We start from the raw sequence: 20875 nt of genomic DNA, 5'->3' as shown, positions 1-20875 counted from the left end.
CACACACACTACAATCTATTATTGATTCTAACACACACATATGCACACGCACACACACACACACACACACACACACACACACACACACACACACACACACACACACACACACACACACACACACACACACACACACACACACACACACACACACACACACACACACAATCTATTATTGATTCTAACACACACATATGCACACGCACACACACACACACACACACACACACACACACACACACACACACACACACACACACACACACACACACACACACACACACACACACACACACACACACACAACAATCTATTATTGATTCTAACACACACATATGCACACGCACACACACACACACACACACACACACACACACACACACACACACACACACACACACACACACACACACACACACACACACACACACACACACACACACACTCTATTATTGATTCTAACACACACATATGCACACGCACACACACACACACACACACACACACACACACACACACACACACACACACACACACACACACACACACACACACACACACACACACACACACACACACACACACACACACACACACACACACACACAGACACACAGGCATTTTACAAGCATTTTGCTACACCCACAATAACATCTGTTAAACACGTGTATGTGACCATTTGATTTGAGGCGCACACACACACACTCCACTGTCAATGCTTAACACGACCCCCTCCTGCATCTTCCACATTTCTGATTAGTCAAACACCTGGGGGCTCCCTGGGGAGCTGGGGGGGAGAGAGGAGGATATTCTTAAACCCTAAATCCCCCCCTTCTATCTTCCCTCTGCAGCTATGGAGGAAGGGATGGCAAGAATAATTAACTAATAAACGTGATAATGGGTGACATGGGCAGATATACCCCGGATGACTTTTAATCTCCTCATTGTAATCTAATTATGTACTTTGTGCTATTTTGGTGGGAACCCCTGCCTCTCAATCTCCCTCTACTGAGAGGAGACACAGTGCCTCGTTGGACATTTCCTTGAGGTAAATCCATGATCTAACCTGATAAATTTCCCCTGCATAGATTAAGATCAAAGATTACTTCAAGGGAGGAAGAAAGGACAGATGCCGTATAGAAAAACTGTATTTTGAGAAAAGCCATGGAGTTTTACTAAAATGTCTGCAGTGGTCAGATACTACCACTAGAGGGAGGGCTTTATAACTCAGAGATGCTGAACTATGTTGTTCAATGTTTAGTAGGAGGGAGGGAGGGAGGGAGGGAGGGAGGGAGGGAGGGAGGGAGGGAGGGAGGGAGGGAGGGAGGGAGGGAGGGAGGGAGGGAGGGAGGGAGGGAGGGAGGGAGGGAGGGAGGGAGGGAGGGAGGGAGGGAGGGAGATATGTCTAGGGAGAGAGGAAAACACACCCTCACGTATTGATTCATCTTACTAAGGACCACTGCCTCCCACTACAGTATTTATTTTCTTTCTCTCCTTTTCTCTTTCTCTCTCTCATCCTCTTTCTGTTTATCCTTCTCTCTGTCGCTGCATCTCTCCATCTCTGCCTCTGTGTGTATCTCCCTCTAATCTGCTTAGCTGCAGAGTGCTGGCGTTGCTGTTAAATGGGTTGTGAGTGGAGAGAGGAGCTCTATAATTGCAGCACTGGCTTTGCACAGGCCAATCTCCTAGGGTTACCTGGAGAATCTCATGTGAGCTATACGACACACACACTCACACACACACCCCTCGTCTGGCCTGTATGTTGTGCTGCATGCAAATGACTGTGACTCATGTTTTCCCCCTACACCTTCTGACTCTCACCTCTTTCTCCAATTCTATACTCACTATCTGTCCGACTGTCATCCCTCCTTTTGACGTCTGCGTTTCTCTCCTCTCCTCCTTTCCCCCTCTTCTCGCCCCCTCCGTCACCCTGTCAGGTATATACCCCCTCCTCCTTTCCCCCTCTTCTCGCCCCCTCCGTCACCCTGTCAGGTCTATACCCCCTCCTCCTTTCCTCCTCTTCTCGCCCCCTCCGTCACCCTGTCAGGTCTATACCCCCTCCTCCTTTCCCCCTCTTCTCGCCCCTCCGTCACCCTGTCAGGTCTATACCCCCTCCTCCTTTCCCCCTCTTCTCGCCCCCTCCGTTACCCTGTCATGTCTATACCCCCTCCTCCTTTCCCCCTCTTCTCGTCCCCTCCGTCACCCTGTCAGGTCTATACCCCCTCCTCCTTTCCCCCTCTTCTCGTCCCCTCCGTCACCCTGTCAGGTCTATACCCCCTCCTCCTTTCCCCCTCTTCTCGTCCCCTCCGTCACCCTGTCAGGTCTATATCCCCTCCTCCTTTCCCCCTCTTCTCGTCCCCTCCGTCACCCTGTCAGGTCTATACCCCCTCCTCCTTTCCCCCTCTTCTCGTCCCCTCCGTCACCCTGTCAGGTCTATACCCCCTCCTCCTTTCCCCCTCTTCTCGTCCCCTCCGTCACCCTGTCAGGTCTATACCCCCTCCTCCTTTCCCCCTCTTCTCGTCCCCTCCGTCACCCTGTCAGGTCTATACCCCCTCCTCCTTTCCCCCTCTTCTCGCCCCCTCCGTCACCCTGTCAGGTCTATACCCCCTCCTCCTTTCCCCCTCTTCTCGTCCCCTCCGTCACCCTGTCAGGTCTATACCCCCTCCTCCTTTCCCCCTCTTCTCGTCCCCTCCGTCACCCTGTCAGGTCTATACCCCCTCCTCCTTTCCCCCTCTTCTCGTCCCCTCCGTCACCCTGTCAGGTCTATACCCCCTCCTCCTTTCCCCCTCTTCTCGCCCCCTCCGTCACCCTGTCAGGTCTATACCCCCTCCTCCTTTCCCCCTCTTCTCGTCCCCTCCGTCACCCTGTCAGGTCTATACCCCCTCCTCATTTCCCCCTCTTCTCGCCCCCTCCGTCACCCTGTCAGGCCTATACCCCCTCCTCCTTTCCCCCTCTTCTCGCCCCCTCCGTCACCCTGTCAGGTCTATACCCCCTCCTCCTTTCCCCCTCTTCTCGTCCCCTCCGTCACCCTGTCAGGTCTATACCCCCTCCTCCTTTCCCCCTCTTCTCGCCCCCTCCGTCACCCTGTCAGGTCTATACCCCCTCCTCCTTTCCCCCTCTTCTCGCCCCCTCCGTCACCCTGTCAGGTCTATACCCCCTCCTCCTTTCCCCCTCTTCTCGCCCCCTCCGTCACCCTGTCAGGTCTATACCCCCTCCTCCTTTCCCCCTCTTCTCGCCCCCTCCGTCACCCTGTCAGGTCTATACCCCCTCCTCCTTTCCCCCTCTTCTCGCCCCCTCCGTCACCCTGTCAGGTCTATACCCCCTCCTCCTTTCCCCCTCTTCTCGCCCCCTCCGTCACCCTGTCAGGTCTATACCCCCTCCTCCACACTCTTTCCTGCCTTCTCTCTTTCTCTCTCTCTCACACACCCACAGACATACCTCTCCGTATTTGACATGTTGTACTACACACACAGGTCTGTGTATAGAGACTCCTGGGGAGTGGACCTGGGTACTGCAAAACTGAGTGTGTATATAAAGCACTGTAGTCAATGCTTTATACCCATGCCTTACACCCCTACCCCTTACGCCCCTACCTCTTACGCCCCTACCCCTTACGCCCCTACCCCTTACGCCCCTACCTCTTACGCCCCTACCCCTTACGCCCCTACCCCTTACGCCCCCACCCCTTACACCCCTACCCCTTACGTTACGCCCCTACCTTTTACCTGACCGCGGCAATAGCAGCTCCAGCACCATCGATGTTGCAGCACATGAATTACAGCACAGTGGTCGGGAGTGTTAATATGCCGTCTTTCTGGCTTTCTTGTCTTGCGTGTCTTCTCACCCCAGGCATCACTCTATAGCTGCAGCAGCTCCCAGGATCCTGACTCTAAACTGTCTGATCCAGAGGTGGAATTTGATTGAAACGATGAGGAAGATAATCATTTTTAGCTCTGGCTAAATGCTATCGTGCAGTTTAATGGAACAGAAATGAAGTGCTTTTGACATGCTGATGAGATGATGGCAATTATGGAGTAGCGTTGATGAGCCCCTGATTATTACGCTGGGAAAGAAAGCCCTTGATAAGTTATGGATGTAGGAAAAAACAGAGCTCAAATCCACAGAGGGCTTTCCATTTACCCAGAAGTGAACAACTTGGAATTAGTGTTTCATTATGAGATTTGAAGTTTCGGAGTTGAGCTCAGAGACTTGCCTCTAAGGATGCTTGCGTGGGATCTCGAACAAAAATGTCTTCCTGGTATTAACCATGAAATGTGTTTAAGTACTCTGTGCTCGGGTCTCTGAATATGAAATATGTTATGGTTGATGGTGAATACATGAAAATGTTTGAATAATGAAATGGTGATATTAATGCATATGATATTGCTAGAAATTAATGCTTTTTATTTTGGGGTTTGACATATGTTATGGATTAGTAGTATTGATTTAATTGTATGTTATTGATTTTCACTGTCCACCAAGCTATTAACTTTGCCAGGTATCCATTTATACTAATAGACTATTTCTAAATTATTCATAAATATGTTTAACTTATCGGACTCATAACCAAAACAACAATTTAAACCTGAGGTAACTAGAAGGCTGTCTAACCAATCCAAACCAGTCCGCAAAAAGCTACTACTTCCTGAAATTACATAAAGCTGATTTTAACCATACATAACCTTGCTAAACCTTTTGCCATGTTGCCCTTTTTCTAACCTTTAACCTTTGAACCTTTGACCTTCCAGATGTTAACCTGCTGCCCTCTGTCTTTTCCAAATTCTCTAAAGGGAACTTTGATAATGAACGCCTGGCTATTGCTAGACAAAGAATCCCATACCGGCTTGGTCGGGTAGTTGACGAGTGGCTACTCGACAAAGGTAACTAAAAAAAAAAACTTAACACTCCACTAATGACCTAACCACTTAATCACCGATAACCACCGCTCTGGAGGAGGTGCAGTCCACGCAACAAAGGTGGATGTGATTGGCACTTTCCGGTTCCCCTGATTCACATATGTCCCATGCGATTGGCTTATGACCATAATCGTCAGTCTCCATTCACCATTCAGGTAGTACATTAATAACACATTTAAACATGTAACTATTGCAACATTAGCATATCTACTACAGTTGTACTGTACACTTTTGCAGATTTCAGTTCTTGCCCCCCTGAAAGCAACTAGTTAGACGTGCTCATTCTATCTAGTAATTGGCCACATCGAAGTTTGCAAATTGATCACAATCTCCCTTATTAATAATCGTATGATGCTACAGTACCTTACACATTCTTCCTAGCATTACAAGGTACTGAACTACAGAGTCAGTAGTAAGGGTTACACTAGACAGGGGAACCATGTCCAAGGCACCTTGACAAGGGGCTGCATCTCTTCAGAGACCTAACTTACCAATAACCCCAACATAACCCCCCAGTAACCAACCAGACAAGATGGAAATAGACAGATCCTATTGGTTCCCTTCTGCTTCACTTCCTGTGTCTGTTGTTTGCTGTTGTGAAGTTGCATTAATTATGGTGATTATTATTCAAATTCCTATTCACAAAAGTGACAAATGGAGGAAGAAACAACAACCACTTAATTATTTGTTGACACTCCGGAGAAAAGTAGCCACCTGAAAGTCATTAAAAGTTAAAGGGACTGTTTAATGTATTTTATGGACTTTGCTAATAAGCCTACAGTTTGTTGTGTCAAGCCTCATTCTGTCCGGCAACAATGAGCACGATCGATCTGCAGTTTGGATCCGACTAAAAGTGACGACTCTTTAACCCTTTGAGTGCCAAACATCCCGACCTCTTTGTCTTTGTCCTGTGTTGTGTGTTTGTGCCGCTGCAAGGTGGTGGATTCTGAAAACTCCCCCAATGGAGGTGTGGCCTTTATTAATCCTCCTCCCCCTTTCGTTATATCTCTCTGGCGACAGTTACCACAGTCACACCACAATATCAGCCATTTTAAATCAGTGCTAGCTCGTTTCGCTGTCATAGCACAATAATGGGCCATCCACACCTAGCAGGATAAATAGCGACAGCTATGGGGTGTAGGTGGGCCTTATTAAGTCACATAAAACGATACTTCAGAAGTACTGAGAGTCGGGCTCTTAGCAACGTTTTAATGCTACTTGTTTTGTGACTGCTAGTTTCAGTCCGCATATTGGTGAATTGACTCAGATTCAAATGCGTTGAGACCAGCCGTCACAACACAGTCAAATATGACTCATTGAGGGAAATGAGTTGAAATCATAAATCTCTACGGTTCTCTGAAAGCTTCACCCACCTTTTTGTATTCCGTTTGTGTGACTCTTAATTGTGCCATGAATGAATCACATTTGACATCTTCTAATTAGCTGTGGGCAGGCTGTTCTTTGAAAAAGTATTTTAAGTGATTACACTTACAAGATGCAACATAAAGTCATTTGTATTTATGTGAGAGTCAAACAACATACTTCAGCTTTCCCATGTTCATTTGATAAAAACAGAACCAGTAAACTGCTCATTTCATGTCATTTGGATTAATAGACCAAATTCACATGTTGGAGAGAATCACAATATCACAACCAGAATCAGCTGAACGAAAACACATATTTAACAATCATACATTAATGAGGATGATTTGATATTACTTACCAACCAGATTTAGGGAAAAATAACAATGTCACAATCAGTACCAAAGAATCAACAGTACCAGAGAAGACTAAGGAGACCAGTATAGAAACGCTGGTACCAATAAAGAAGAAGATGATGGAGGGAGAGGAAGTTCAAACTCAAAGGGTTAAAGTTCAAGTTACTTTGCTATGGAAACAGACAGAGATGACTCATGAGACCTAAACTAAGCAGAATCTAAACACATAACAGCAAACCAAACTCAGCCCACACTAATTACTGAGGGCTGACTCTCCCCACCGCACTCCCATCGCCACAACACTATGAACAGAAGGCCAGTATGTTATTGACAATCACACCAAAAACATTCCTAGATAGAGGATCTGTCTTACCTTCTGGGCCATAGCTAGCACACAGCCAAGAAGCCCTCAGTCATAACCCGGTTATAAACACCTCTAACATCAAATTTAAAAAATACACATTTTATTGGTCGCATACACATTCTTTTGCAGATCTTTCTGCAGGTGAAGTGAAATGCTTACGTTTGAGCTCAATTGGAACTGTCTAAATTCCTCCCAATCCTAGAACTTAGACAGGATACGTAGACAGGGTACATAGACAGGATATTAACAACTAAACTGCTAACTAAGTGCTTTGCTAAGCATAAACCATGACCAAGTAGTGTCAGAATAGCCGACTCTCCACTTACCCCTCCCCTTACCCCTCCCCGCCCCCCGAAACGCAAAACTCAGAGGGTTAAAAACAGACCAATGAACTTGAACACCAAATTCTAAGCACTGCATCTGAATCAAATTTTTGTTGCAAGTTTTTGATGAACCCTGCTACTACACAAGTGCTTCTTTGAGCATAAAGTTACAAGACTATAAGGTCCCTTTAACATTTACTGTCCCACATTAAATATGTTTGTGACATTTGTTGATGTACAAAAATGTGTTAAATGATATGTCAATCATATTTGCTGTGTGGGATGTACAATGCAGTGTGTGTGTGTGTGTGTGTGTGTGTGTGTGTGTGTGTGTGTGTGTGTGTGTGTGTGTGTGTGTGTGTGTGTGTGTGTGTGTGTGTGTGTGTGTGTGTGTGTGTGTGTGTGTGTGTGTGTGTGTGTGTGTGTGTGTGTGTGTGTGTGTGTGTGTGTGTATATGAATGAAAGAGAGTGTATCGTGTGGAGATTGCTGCCTGGTCTGTACTGGTCCAGACGGCATATAACTTATAGAGTTGGTCCTCCACACACCCCTGTTGTTAAACTGCAGTCCAACCCTTAAATGGTCACAGAGGGTATTCGTTGCATCAGATGTCTTGACCAGAGTGAAGCATACGTCAGCCCAGTGTGTCTCCTGGACTCATTGTCAGTCTGTGGTCTGTGTGGTCAAGTCTGAGGAACTGTATGACCACAGAGAATGAACATTTGCTCTCATTGATGTAAAAACTAGCTGGGGTAACTAGAGGAATGAAGAGTGGTTTATTTTGTGGCATTAAGATTGCATGAGATTGCATGCTACCTTAGAGCAATACACTAAAGTCAAGTGTGGAGTAGAATCAAGCAGAGGAAAAGGTAGGTAACACACACACTCACACGCTTATCAATGCTCCCAACAGACTTTACTGGCTGAAGCAGGAAGAGCTTAGTAGGTATTACAATATCTCCCCCAGCCCAGAACTGGCTGTTGGATCACACATCTCAGTGTGCAGCTCTCGTTCTCTGTTCTCCTCCAGACTTTGAGGCAGATCAGAGAGAACATCTCTGGCCCTCCCAGGGCCTGCTGAATAAATCCAAAATGGCAGCACCTATAGGTATTCAATGGAGGGGGGAAAATAAGAGACTCAAAAGTTTTTAGCAGCTCAATCCAACCAAACTCGCTCGGATGTGCCCTCCTTTCCCCTTGTGCCTCCTCTCTCTCTCTCTCGCCTCATATCCAGCACCCCAAATCCTCTGCTGTTTTCTATCCATCTCACCTCTCTCTCTCTCCCTCACTTTTCTTTGTCTCATCCTCGCAAGTCTTGGCACCACAAACTCCCAATGACAGCACATCCTCTTTTCTAGAACAAGAATGAGAGACTGTTTCCTAATCTTTCTGGGGAGAGAGAGCGGAGAGGGAGAAAAAAATAGAGATGACAAATAACCAGTGAGAATCGATTTCCCTTGTTCTCTGCTTTTTGCCAATGAGGGTATATTTACTTCCTGGCTTTACTCCCATATATTCCAGTCAGAGAGAAGAGAAGAATTGTGGAGTACATCTGGGTTTAGGGAGGATGCCTGGGAGCATTATGGCATACATCTGGGTTTAGGGAGGATGCCAAACCCTCCGTTTCAATTAAGGACCCGAAGGGAACGGCCAGAGACTTGTTTAGGTGGATGAGACTGGAAGGGAGGGAGTGAATGAGGAACACAACACACCACAAGGCCTTTTTGTCAACAGTGGTGCCTGGCTGTCATCTAGTGATTGATTGAGGCTTAATGTTCAGTGATTAATGGTCTGGTTCAGGCTCCCCCTTTCTCCCTAATCGAGAATGATCGAGTCCTCCCACTCGATACCAGAGCCAAGGCCCAAATCAACCCCTCCTGGCTGGACGCCCATCCAGACAGGGCATGCGTGAGCCTGGCTTTATTGCAGATATTTTTTACCAGTGGGGCCGGCTCTGTGGCCCCTGCAGGCCCCTCCAGGCCGCCCATGGCGAGTTTATTTGGCTTGCATGCCGCCTGCTCCTCTTTCACCTCTTTTCATTCCCTCTTTCTCTTTTAAGTGGCTGCGAGACACCGTTTCCTCCTGGCTTAAATAATGGGGCACTTTGGCTGTGTTATTTCTCTGTCCCCTACCATGAAATGGCCTGGAACAGCATCGTTGCAGCTGGAGTGACTGGAGAAATAGGGTCTGTCCCGAGCTCATCGATATGCTCTTCAGCACTTCTTAGATCTCTCCAGATATGGAAAGAGCCAGCACCCCTGTCCTGTATAGTGTATTGTACCCAATCTGGAGTCCTCGTGTACCTACCCACCACAGTGTGTCTCTATCTATGTCCCCTGGCTCTCTTCCAATGTCTCTGTCACGTCTACTCCCGCTCCTCCTCGCTGGCGCCCATTGGCGCCAGTTTACCCATCGTTATGCGCACCTGCCACCTTCGTTACGCGCACCTACGCCTCATGACACTCACCTGGACTCCATTTTCTTGATGACCTCCCCTATATCTGTCACTCCCCTTGGTTCTTTCCTCAGGTGTTACTGACTCTGTTTGGGTTTCATGTCTGTATGCTTTTCCTGTTTCGTGTTTTGTACCGTGTTCTATTCATTAAACGATTCACTCCCTGTACTTGCTTCCCGACTCCCAGTGTACCCGTTACAGTCATGTGCATTCTGGCCTTCGCCGTCCTTTGTCAAACACAATTCATTCACAACGTCGTCTACTTTTCCATAGGAATTTTTTTTTTAAAGTGAAATACTTCATTAGCAAAGAGCGCCTTGTGCTAAAGAGATAACTACTCCCCACTTCATAATCAACTCTGTCTGCAGCGCACCCCATTCTCTCTTGGCTCGGAAGACCAGAAAAGAGGAGGGGAAGAGGGAGGGAATCTCCGATGGAAAGAGCCAAATGAAAACTTCTCAGTGTAAACGTTCCAAGCTTCTGTCAATCAAAACCCCCAAACAGTGCTTGCGCAGTGGAGGAGCCCTGGGTAATCCCTCCATCCTCTCTACTAGCCGAGTCGCCACCGCAAACACTTAAGATGGTAGCCTCTTCTTCTGTGCCCGCGTGTCCCTCCCTCTCTCCTGGATAATCAGAACGAGAGGTAACATAATGATGTCGGAGAGAAAGAGTCACCTCGTCTCCAATTCCAATCCCTCTGATCCTTCCCGCTAGGGTTCCATTAGATCCAGAACAGCCCACCTTCCTCCTGCCACTCCCCCCCCACGTTAGCCACTTGGAAGGGGGCTAAGCTGTGTTCAAGCCACCTCCTCCACTCCACATCAAGGTTGTAGTCTTGCTCTCATTACCTCAGTCTTCAGACAGGCAATCTGTGCATAAGGCAGCCGAGCGTGGCCCCGGACACAGCCCACTCCTCCACGGCTTCGTGGGCTCAGCTACTAATTGACGGCTCATCTGTCCTTTTTTTCTCTTGTCAAGCAAACATAGGAGGTGGATGGATACACAGATGTAGATGCACTACGCCCCTGTGAGCGATTCTCTTCTGGTCACTGGAGAGTGGAGCAGTGATACAGTTGACGTGAACAGGTTTCCCATGGATCCATTAGCAGAGTCCTGTGGTTTCTCTCAGCCTAGCTGCTTCAATGGCAGTATGATTAGTTAACAAGAAACGGAGAGGGGAAAGCTCGCGCTGTATGATCTACTGAAGTTGTATCAGTCCTACGTGCATTTAGCGAGCACAGTGGGACACATTCTCTCCATCTCTCCCTCTGTTACAGTAACTCTCCTCCTTTCTCTCCCCTGGGTTCTCTCTCATCTTCTCTCTCAGTGTTCTTCTCTCCATCTCTCTCTCTGTTACAGTAACTCTCCTCCTTTCTCTCCCCTGGGTTCTCTCTCATCTTCTCTCTCAATATCATTCTCTCCATCTCTCCCTCTGTTACAGTAACTCTCCTCCTTTCTCTCCCCTGGATTCTCTCTCATCTTCTCTCTGTGTTCTCTCCATCTCTCCCTCTGTTACAGTAACTCTCCTCCTTTCTCTCCCCTGGGTTCTCTCTCATCTTCTCTCTCAATGTCATTCTCTCCATCTCTCCCTCTGTTACAGTAACTCTCCTCCTTTCTCTCCCCTGGGTTCTCTCTCATCTTCTCTCTCAATGTTCTTCTCTCCATCTCTCTCTCTGTTACAGTAACTCTCCTCCTTTCTCTCCCCTGGATTCTCTCTCATCTTCTCTCTGTGTTCTTCTCTCCATCTCTCCCTCTGTTACAGTAACTCTCATCCTTTCTCTCCCCTGAGTTCTCTCTCATCTTCTCTCTCAGTGTTCTTCTCTCCATCTCTCTCTCTGTTACCGTAACTCTCCTCCTTTCTCTCCCCTGGGTTCTCTCTCATCTTCTCTCTCAATGTTCTTCTCTCCATCTCTCCCTCTGTTACAGTAACTCTCCTCCTTTCTCTCCCCTGGGTTCTCTCTCATCTTCTCTCTCAGTGTTCTTCTCTCCATCTCTCCCTCTGTTACAGTAACTCTCCTCCTTTCTCTCCCCTGGGTTCTCTCTCATCTTCTCTCTCAATGTTCTTCTCTCCATCTCTCCCTCTGTTACAGTAACTCTCCTCCTTTCTCTCCCCTGGGTTCTCTCTCATCTTCTCTCTCAATGTTCTTCTCTCCAACTCTCCCTCTGTTACAGTAACTCTCCTCCTTTCTCTCCCCTGGGTTCTCTCTCATCTTCTCTCTCAGTGTTCTTCTCTCCATCTCTCCCTCTGTTAGAGTAACTCTCCTCCTTTCTCTCCCCTGGGTTCTCTCTCATCTTCTCTCCCAATGTTCTTCTCTCCATCTCTCCCTCTGTTACAGTAACTCTCCTCCTTTCTCTCCCCTGGGTTCTCTCTCATCTTCTCTCTCAATATCATTCTCTCCATCTCTCCCTCTGTTACAGTAACTCTCCTCCTTTCTCTCCCCTGGATTCTCTCTCATCTTCTCTCTGTGTTCTCTCCATCTCTCCCTCTGTTACAGTAACTCTCCTCCTTTCTCTCCCCTGGGTTCTCTCTCATCTTCTCTCTCAATGTCATTCTCTCCATCTCTCCCTCTGTTACAGTAACTCTCCTCCTTTCTCTCCCCTGGGTTCTCTCTCATCTTCTCTCTCAATGTTCTTCTCTCCATCTCTCTCTCTGTTACAGTAACTCTCCTCCTTTCTCTCCCTGGATTCTCTCTCATCTTCTCTCTGTGTTCTTCTCTCCATCTCTCCCTCTGTTACAGTAACTCTCATCCTTTCTCTCCCCTGAGTTCTCTCTCATCTTCTCTCTCAGTGTTCTTCTCTCCATCTCTCTCTCTGTTACCGTAACTCTCCTCCTTTCTCTCCCCTGGGTTCTCTCTCATCTTCTCTCTCAATGTTCTTCTCTCCATCTCTCCCTCTGTTACAGTAACTCTCCTCCTTTCTCTCCCCTGGGTTCTCTCTCATCTTCTCTCTCAGTGTTCTTCTCTCCATCTCTCCCTCTGTTACAGTAACTCTCCTCCTTTCTCTCCCCTGGGTTCTCTCTCATCTTCTCTCTCAATGTTCTTCTCTCCATCTCTCCCTCTGTTACAGTAACTCTCCTCCTTTCTCTCCCCTGGGTTCTCTCTCATCTTCTCTCTCAATGTTCTTCTCTCCAACTCTCCCTCTGTTACAGTAACTCTCCTCCTTTCTCTCCCCTGGGTTCTCTCTCATCTTCTCTCTCAGTGTTCTTCTCTCCATCTCTCCCTCTGTTAGAGTAACTCTCCTCCTTTCTCTCCCCTGGGTTCTCTCTCATCTTCTCTCCCAATGTTCTTCTCTCCATCTCTCCCTCTGTTACAGTAACTCTCCTCCTTTCTCTCCCCTGGGTTCTCTCTCATCTTCTCTCTCAGTGTTCTTCTCTCCATCTCTCCCTCTGTTACAGTAACTCTCCTCCTTTCTCTCCCCTGGGTTCTCTCTCATCTTCTCTCTCAGTGTTCTTCTCTCCATCACTCTCTCTCCCTTTGTTTTACAAACTCCTTCCTCCTTTCCCTCCCTTTATTTATTTTTTATTCTCTCACTCTCTCTCTCTCTCTCTCTCTCTCTCAACCTTTTTTCCCTTCCCATAATCCCTGGTTAACACTCTTTTTGTACCCTTTCTCACTCCTCTCCTTTATCAGGCCTGTCATGTCTTCGTCCCTCCCTCCCTCCCCTGACTCTATGACATACCATCCTCAGCCTGTTATCTTCCTTTAGTCCTCGTTTGTCTCCCTCCCTTCTCCTGTCCTTTCCCATGTCCCAATTCCCCAATCTTTCTTCTATGTCTACAGGTTAACTCGTATGGTTAACTCGAGTGGTTAACTCGAGTGGTTAACTCGAGTGGTTAACTCGTGTGGTTAACTCGTGTGGTTAACTCGTGTGGTTAACTCGTGTGGTTAACTCGTGTGGTTAACTCGTGTGGTTAACTCGTGTGGTTAACTCGTACAGGCTATAGTCTCTCTGGGTGTCTTATAGCACTGTCCGTATCCATTCATTTTCGATGGAAATAAAAAGAGAAATCATAAAGATAGTAAGAATGATGTAAAACCACAGATCTTTCTTTCACCATCAGTCTGGCTCTCTTTCTCCCTCGTAGATTCCATTTTTGGGGGTTTTGTTTATTTGATCGTAAAAAAAAACAGAAGCAAAAATGGCAGATCAACTGGGTTATTTAGTCATATTAAAACACAACAATATACACATAACATACACAAAGGAACACTATTTGGCACCAAAAGATCAACATTATATCTTATTAATTGATTATCTTAGTGTGCCTAGGCTTCCCCCCCCCCCCCCCCCCAACAAACAAAAAAACACCAGAAGAAATCACTTACGGAAATGTTTAATCTCATAATATGAATAGTATTCAATGTTTTATTTCATCATTCCGTTGTTCCATATAACCACTAATTTCACAATAACCGCCAACGGGTACAACTGCAGAGTCAATCTTTTTTCATTTCCGTATGTTAACAATTGGGAGATTACGACACCAAGAACAATTCAACCCGTCTCGACATTTCCTCACACAAAAAAATAGCACACCCCTCCTTCACAGCTACACAAGGGGGTCATAGCATTGGGCTAAGAGATTGTTACCACATCCCCCTCAGTGAGGAAATCGAAGCGGGAATACCTCTCTTACCTCCTAGCCGCCCTGCTAAGCTATCAGCCACTAAGCTCTCGTGTGATTCGCCGTTGTCGCAAGTGATTGCCTCCACGCCTCCTTCCCCTTTACCCAGATGCCCCATTTATGGAGCGAGGAGCATTCATTGCTTCCCTGATCCTCTCTTGTCTCAGAGCAACCAAGGGACTGGTACTATTTTCCTGGTTGCACCAGTAATGAGTGATAAAGTGTGAGGCCTTAGAGAAGGTCGTGATGAGGCCTGGAGTCTTACGACGCTTCACTCTCTCTACAGCATTTCTCATCCTCCCCTCTTATTCTCCTGTAAATCACTTCCTTTATATCACTCTTTCTCTCATGTTCTCTGTCTACATGGTTTCCCTGGTCCCTAGTGCTATTCTTACCCCCAGTGCTAGCTAACTAGTGTCATCCCGTCAATCAAATAGACTGGATGTCCCCCCTCATGGATTAGAACACAGAACATCCATGTGGATTCAGCAGAGGACAAACACAATACAGCCATGTCCTAATGATAGAGGAAGAGGAAGCTGGGGACAGAGAAGAGCTACAGCCATGTCCTAATGATAGAGGAAGAGGAAGCTGGGGACAGAGAAGAGCTACAGCCATGTTCTAATGATAGAGGAAGAGGAAGCTGGGGACAGAGAAGAGCTACAGCCATGTTCTAATGATAGAGGAAGAGGAAGCTGGGGACAGAGAAGAGTAAAAGCCATGTCCTAATGATAGAGGAAGAGGAAGCTGGGGACAGAGAAGAGCTACAGCCATGTCCTAATGATAGAGGAAGAGGAAGCTGGGGACAGAGAAGAGCTACATGTTAAGTGTGTGAGAGAAAATGAGATGCAGGGAGAGAGACAAATAAATATGTGACTTGAGTTCCTTCAGTGCAGAGGGACATCCATCACTCTAGAATCAGCAGGGCTGAAGGACGTCCATCACTCTAGAATCAGCAGGGCTGAAGGATGTCCATCACTCTAGAATCAGCAGGGCTGAATCAGGGGCTGAAGGACGTCCATCACTCTAGAATCAGCAGGGCTGAAGGATGTCCATCACTCTAGAATCAGCAGGGCTGAAGGACGTCCATCACTCTAGAATCAGCAGGGCTGAAGGACGTCCATCACTCTAGAATCAGCAGGGCTGAAGGACGTCCATCACTCTAGAATCAGCAGGGCTGAAGGACGTCCATCACTCTAGAATCAGCAGGGCTGAAGGACGTCCATCACTCTAGAGTCGGCAGGGCTGAAGGACGTCCATCACTCTAGAGTCGGCAGGGCTGAAGGACGTCCATCACTCTAGAGTCGGCAGGGCTGAAGGACGTCCATCACTCTAGAGTCGGCAGGGCTGAAGGACGTCCATCACTCTAGAGTCGGCAGGGCTGAAGGACGTCCATCACTCTAGAGTCGGCAGGGCTGAAGGACGTCCATCACTCTAGAGTCGGCAGGGCTGAAGGACGTCCATCACTCTAGAGTCGGCAGGGCTGAAGGACGTCCATCACTCTAGAGTTGGCAGGGCTGAAGGACGTCCATCACTCTAGAATCGGCAGGGCTGAAGGACGTCCATCACTCTAGAATCAGCAGGGCTGAAGTTATTTAGGCAGTAGTGTGTATCGTCCTGAATGTCTGCTTTAATGAGGACCAGCTAGTGACTGTCACCTCCCTTCCCAGCCTTTAGAGCCTGGGCCCCGGGCCCTAGGGCCATTATGTGCCCATCATCATAAGGGCCCAGAGAGAGAGGAGACCAGGGAGCTGACACCTGATCCAACACTCAAATTGGTACAATGAACTCTCATTAATGCAGCCCAGCCCTGTTAGATCACACACACACTCACACACACACTCACACACCCACGCAGAGGAAAAAACCTTATGTTCCAAATGGCTACCTATCACACGTACAGGTAAAGGTCACCTTGATGACACGTCTCAGACAGCTCACGCATGTTATTATGCGAGCGGTCATGCACACACGCACACACCTGGTTGTGTCATATTAAGCCGTCTGATTGCCAGTTGTGCCAAGACCTTCACCTCTCTCCTCTCTCCTCTCCCTTCCTCTAAACCCTCCCAGGCCAAATTGGCTCTGAAGTGACACGTCAGTTTCAATTTAACCCGGCAGGCCCCGAAACAATAACTTCATCAGCCCCTGTTAAAGTCTCCTTTCCCTCGGACAGTCTCACAAATAAACACTGATTCCCTCCACTTTCTTCCTGAGGGCATCTATTCCTCTGACTGGTGTAGAGGAGAAAATAAAACATCTTCAAGGATCCCCCAAGGACCTCTCAGGTGTTGAATACTGTTTTCAAATATTGTTTTAGTTTACTTTTCTCAACCTACGCATTTCCTTCTTACTGGCTAAGACTCAGCAGGGTACTGTATTCCCTAGCTTCCTCATAGCTACTGGAGATTCCAGATTTCAGCTAGTTGATAGCTGAACTCATTTGAAACAGCAGTATTTCCTGACCACATGACCTGACCATGGTAAAACTCCTGTGTGTGTGTGTGTGTGTGTGTGTGTGTGTGTGTGTGTGTGTGTGTGTGTGTGTGTGTGTGTGTGTGTGTGTGTGTGTGTGTGTGTGTGTGTGTGTGTGTGTGTGTGTGTGTGTGTGTGTGTGTGTGTGCACCTACTACATGCATGTGTTTTCCTATTGTCCATCCTCAATGTAATCTCCTTCTCCTCTCCCTCTCCTTCTCCCCTCCCCTCCTTATCCCCTCCCCTCCCCTCATTCTCCTTCTGCCCCTCATTTCCCTTCCCTCTCCTTCTCTCTCTCGCCCTCCTTCTCTCCCTCACTCTCCTTCTCCATTCCCCCTCCTTCTCCCCTCCCCCTCCTTCTCCCCTCCCCCTCATTTCCCAACAGAACATGTTAAACTGTATCTTTACAGAGATAATAGAGTGAGAGGGAGCTATGTTCTGTCAACATACTGTATGGCAGGCATGGAGGACCTAGTCATCACATCTAATGATGGCATGACATGTGTAATGGACTGTCTCTCTGGAGGCTTTATTGCTGACACACACACACACACACACACACACACACACACACACACACACACACACACACACACACACACACACACACACACACACACACACACACACACACACACACACACACACACACAATAATGTTACCCCATTAGGATAATAAAAAGTAATGCTAATTGAAATGGAATGGAAGCTATTTTGGATTTATGTCCTCTAAAGGCTTGAAGTCTGTCCTCTAGGAGTTTATAATGTAGAAATGTCAAAATAATCTTATCTTCCTAATGTCAATTATTACTATACATATTGTGCACCGATTAGACACGCATGCACACTCCTTCCCCTCTCTCTCTCTCTCTCTCTCTCAACAGGGATTGATTAATCCATTAAGACAGGCCTCTCTTGGTTCCTCCTCTTCTCTTTTCTCTCTCTGCCGTAATTACCTCATCAAGTTACATTTTAACCCACTTCCTACAAATAAATATCCGACAGTAATCCTCTCTCACCCCTCCCTCCACTCTCCACAACCCCCGGGAAGCCCATGAATGAGGTCAAGTGTCATCACTTCTGATATGCAACCTGATTGGCCCAGTATGACACCCCATCCACTGAGAAAATGAGTGTGAGGGAAGCAGAGGGGAAACTGACATCAGCAAAGAAAAAGAGGAGAATAAATGAAAACAAGTCCACCTCCTCAGATCACCCCCCCCCCCCTGGTAACACATTAGTATTGGATCATGCAAATGGGACGAACCCTCATCCGTCCAATCCAGATGCATAGTAATGACTGGAGGACGAGAAGAGAGAGCGCCGTTGAATTAAACATGAAAACCATTTCCATCAAAGGGGTTTATTTTGGCTAAACGGCTCGTCCGTCTCCGTTCTCTGGGATGGGATGTTTTTTGTTTTTTTTCTCCGAGGCACTTCATCATTTGTGTGTCTCAGGTGAGGTGGGGTCAATGACACTGGCTAGCACCGCCTGCAATGTATTCCACCTCTGTGGGGAATGAGATGCATCTCCACCCAGCCCCCTGCCTCAGGGTCATACCACTACTACAGCCTGCAATCTATTACTCTGCCAGTTTCCACATTCTTCAGGCTCTGCTATGAAACTGAGCGGCCTGCGTGTGCCAGAGTCGAGCCGCAATGGCCGCCACCTGCAGCAGAACGGCTCAGGCAAGGTTCCAATCTCCCTAACGTGTTACCAGGGGAAATCCCCCTCATGTGATGGATACTGTCCCCCGTTGTTTCATTACTCTGTGTCTGTATGTGTGAGTGTGGGGAATTGGTCAGCATACGGAGAGACAGAGACTGATAGTGTCTTCCTCGTCGCTTTCCTTTCCTCTTTCTGCTTTGTTCTTTCTCTTCTGTCTGTCTCTTTTTGTTTCTCTGCCCACCTCTCTACCCCTTTTTATCTACCACTTTTCTCTTCCCTCTCTCTCTCTCCCCCATTTCTCTGCTCTCCCTCCACCAGGTCGACAGTTGACCATCTTCAACAGCCAGGCGTTCATCAAGATCGGTGGTGGTGGCGGCGACAAGGCCCGTCACTTCCAGGGCCAGATCTCGGGCCTCTACTACAACGGGCTGCAGGTGCTCAAGCTGGCGGCCGAGGGCGACCCCAACGTGCAGGCCCAGGGCAACCTGCGGCTGGTGGGCGACGTGCCCTCGGTGCTCACCACAGACACCACCAGCACCACGCCGCTGGCCGACATGTCCACCACCATCATGGAGACAACCACCACGATGGCTACCACCACCACCCGCAAGCAGCGCTCCCCCACCATGAGAGACAGTGTCACACAGGTTAGTGGATGGGGACTAGGGTGGGTTAGGATGGGGTAGGTTGGGTTAGGGTAGGGTGGAGTAGAGTAGGCTGGATGTAGACTATAGACTGGCCTGGGCTGAGTAGGAGGAAAGGGGATGAAGTTTCCCTGCCGGGGTCCAAGAAAGTAATCAAAAAGCAGTTTTGAGTTTTTCCTTTGAGATGATGGGGTTTGGGAAGGATAATCTGATCCTAGAGCTGTGCCCATAAGGACAACTTTCTAACTACAGTGGTAGATGGCTTAGTAAGTGGTATGAGATAATAGGGGTCATGAATGTTTCATGAAGTTTATCCTTCTCTACAAAATCACACTTGAACTTCAAATGAACTCCATATAAATTTCACAGTCTAGTATACCCTAGCAATGCAGACTGAGTCTTGAGTCCTTCCAAAGCAATTTCACTGATCGAAGCCTAAACACATTGTTAGGGGTAATATGAATCAAACCCATCCAGACCTACCAATCACACCCATCCAGACCTATCAATCACACCCATCCAGACCTACCAATCACACCCATCCAGACCTACCAATCACACCTATCCAGACCTACCAATCACACCTATCCAGACCTATCAATCACACCTATCCAGACCTACCAATCACACCTATCCAGATCTATCAATCACAACTATCCAGACCTACCAATCACACCTATCCAGACCTACCAATCACACCTATCCAGACCTACCAATCACACCTATCCAGACCTACCAATCACAACCATCCAGACCTACCAATCATACCCATCCAGACCTACCAATCACACCCATCCAGACCTACCAATCACACCTATGCAAACCTTCCAATCACACCCATCCAGAGTTACCAATAACACCCATCCAGACCTACCAATCGCACCCATCCAGACCTACCAATCATACCCATCCAGACCTACCAATCACACGTAGCCAGACACTTGTGGCATACCCTCCAAACATGTTTTTGTTCTCTGTCTGTCTGTCTGTCTGTCTGTCTGTCTGTCTGTCTGTCTGTCTGTCTGTCTGTCTGTCTGTCTGTCTGTCTGTCTGTCTGTCTGTCTGTCTGTCTGTCTGTCTGTCTGTCTGTCTGTCTGTCTGTCTGTCTGTCTGTCTGTCTGTCTGTCTGTCTGTCTGTCTGTCTGTCTGTCTGTCTGTCTGTCTGTCTGAAGGCTATGATTTTGCAGGACTAATCTGGACTGGATCCCTCACTCCTCAGTGGAAGCTAGGGAAGAATAGGGGACAGAACTAATGCACCACCTACAGTAGACATACAGTCACACCAAGTCCCCATGTAGTCGCCATGCCACCCAGTCCCCATGTAGTCGCCATGCCACCCAGTCCCCATGTAGTCGCCATGCCACCCAGTCCCCATGTAGTCGCCATGCCTCCCAGTCCCCATGTAGTCGCCATGCCTCCCAGTCCCCATGTAGTCGCCATGCCTCCCAGTTCCCATGTAGTCGCCATGCCTCCCAGTCCCCATGTAGTCGCCATGCCACCCAGTCCCCATGTAGTCGCCATGCCTCCCAGTCCCCATGTAGTCGCCATGCCTCCCAGTCCCCATGTAGTCGCCATGCCACCCAGTCCCCATGTAGTCGCCATGCCACCCAGTCCCCATGTAGTCGCCATGCCACCCAGTCCCCATGTAGTCGCCATGCCTCCCAGTCCCCATGTAATCGCCATGCCTCC

At 48.0% G+C, this 20875-nt stretch overlaps 1 protein-coding gene across 7 annotated transcripts in view; it reads left to right on the top strand.

The window, feature by feature from the left end:
- Positions 1-20875, top strand: part of LOC124013620 (neurexin-2-like) — a 1135017-nt gene that overhangs the window by 1095993 nt on the left and 18149 nt on the right. For 6 of the 7 annotated variants that reach the window (XM_046327950.1, XM_046327944.1, XM_046327948.1 and 3 more), the window contains 2 exons: positions 4791-4880; positions 18861-19189. In XM_046327950.1, coding sequence (XP_046183906.1) covers positions 4791-4880; positions 18861-19189 — 419 coding nt within the window. The remainder of the gene's footprint in view (positions 1-4790; positions 4881-18860; positions 19190-20875) is intronic. The other variant, XM_046327951.1, reaches the window with a different exon arrangement.

Source organism: Oncorhynchus gorbuscha, linkage group LG25 (assembly GCF_021184085.1).
Source record: "Oncorhynchus gorbuscha isolate QuinsamMale2020 ecotype Even-year linkage group LG25, OgorEven_v1.0, whole genome shotgun sequence".
Lineage (NCBI taxonomy): Eukaryota > Metazoa > Chordata > Actinopteri > Salmoniformes > Salmonidae > Oncorhynchus > Oncorhynchus gorbuscha.
The sequence above is the reverse complement of the archived record's forward strand: the minus strand, read 5'-3'. Positions and strand labels throughout refer to the sequence as shown.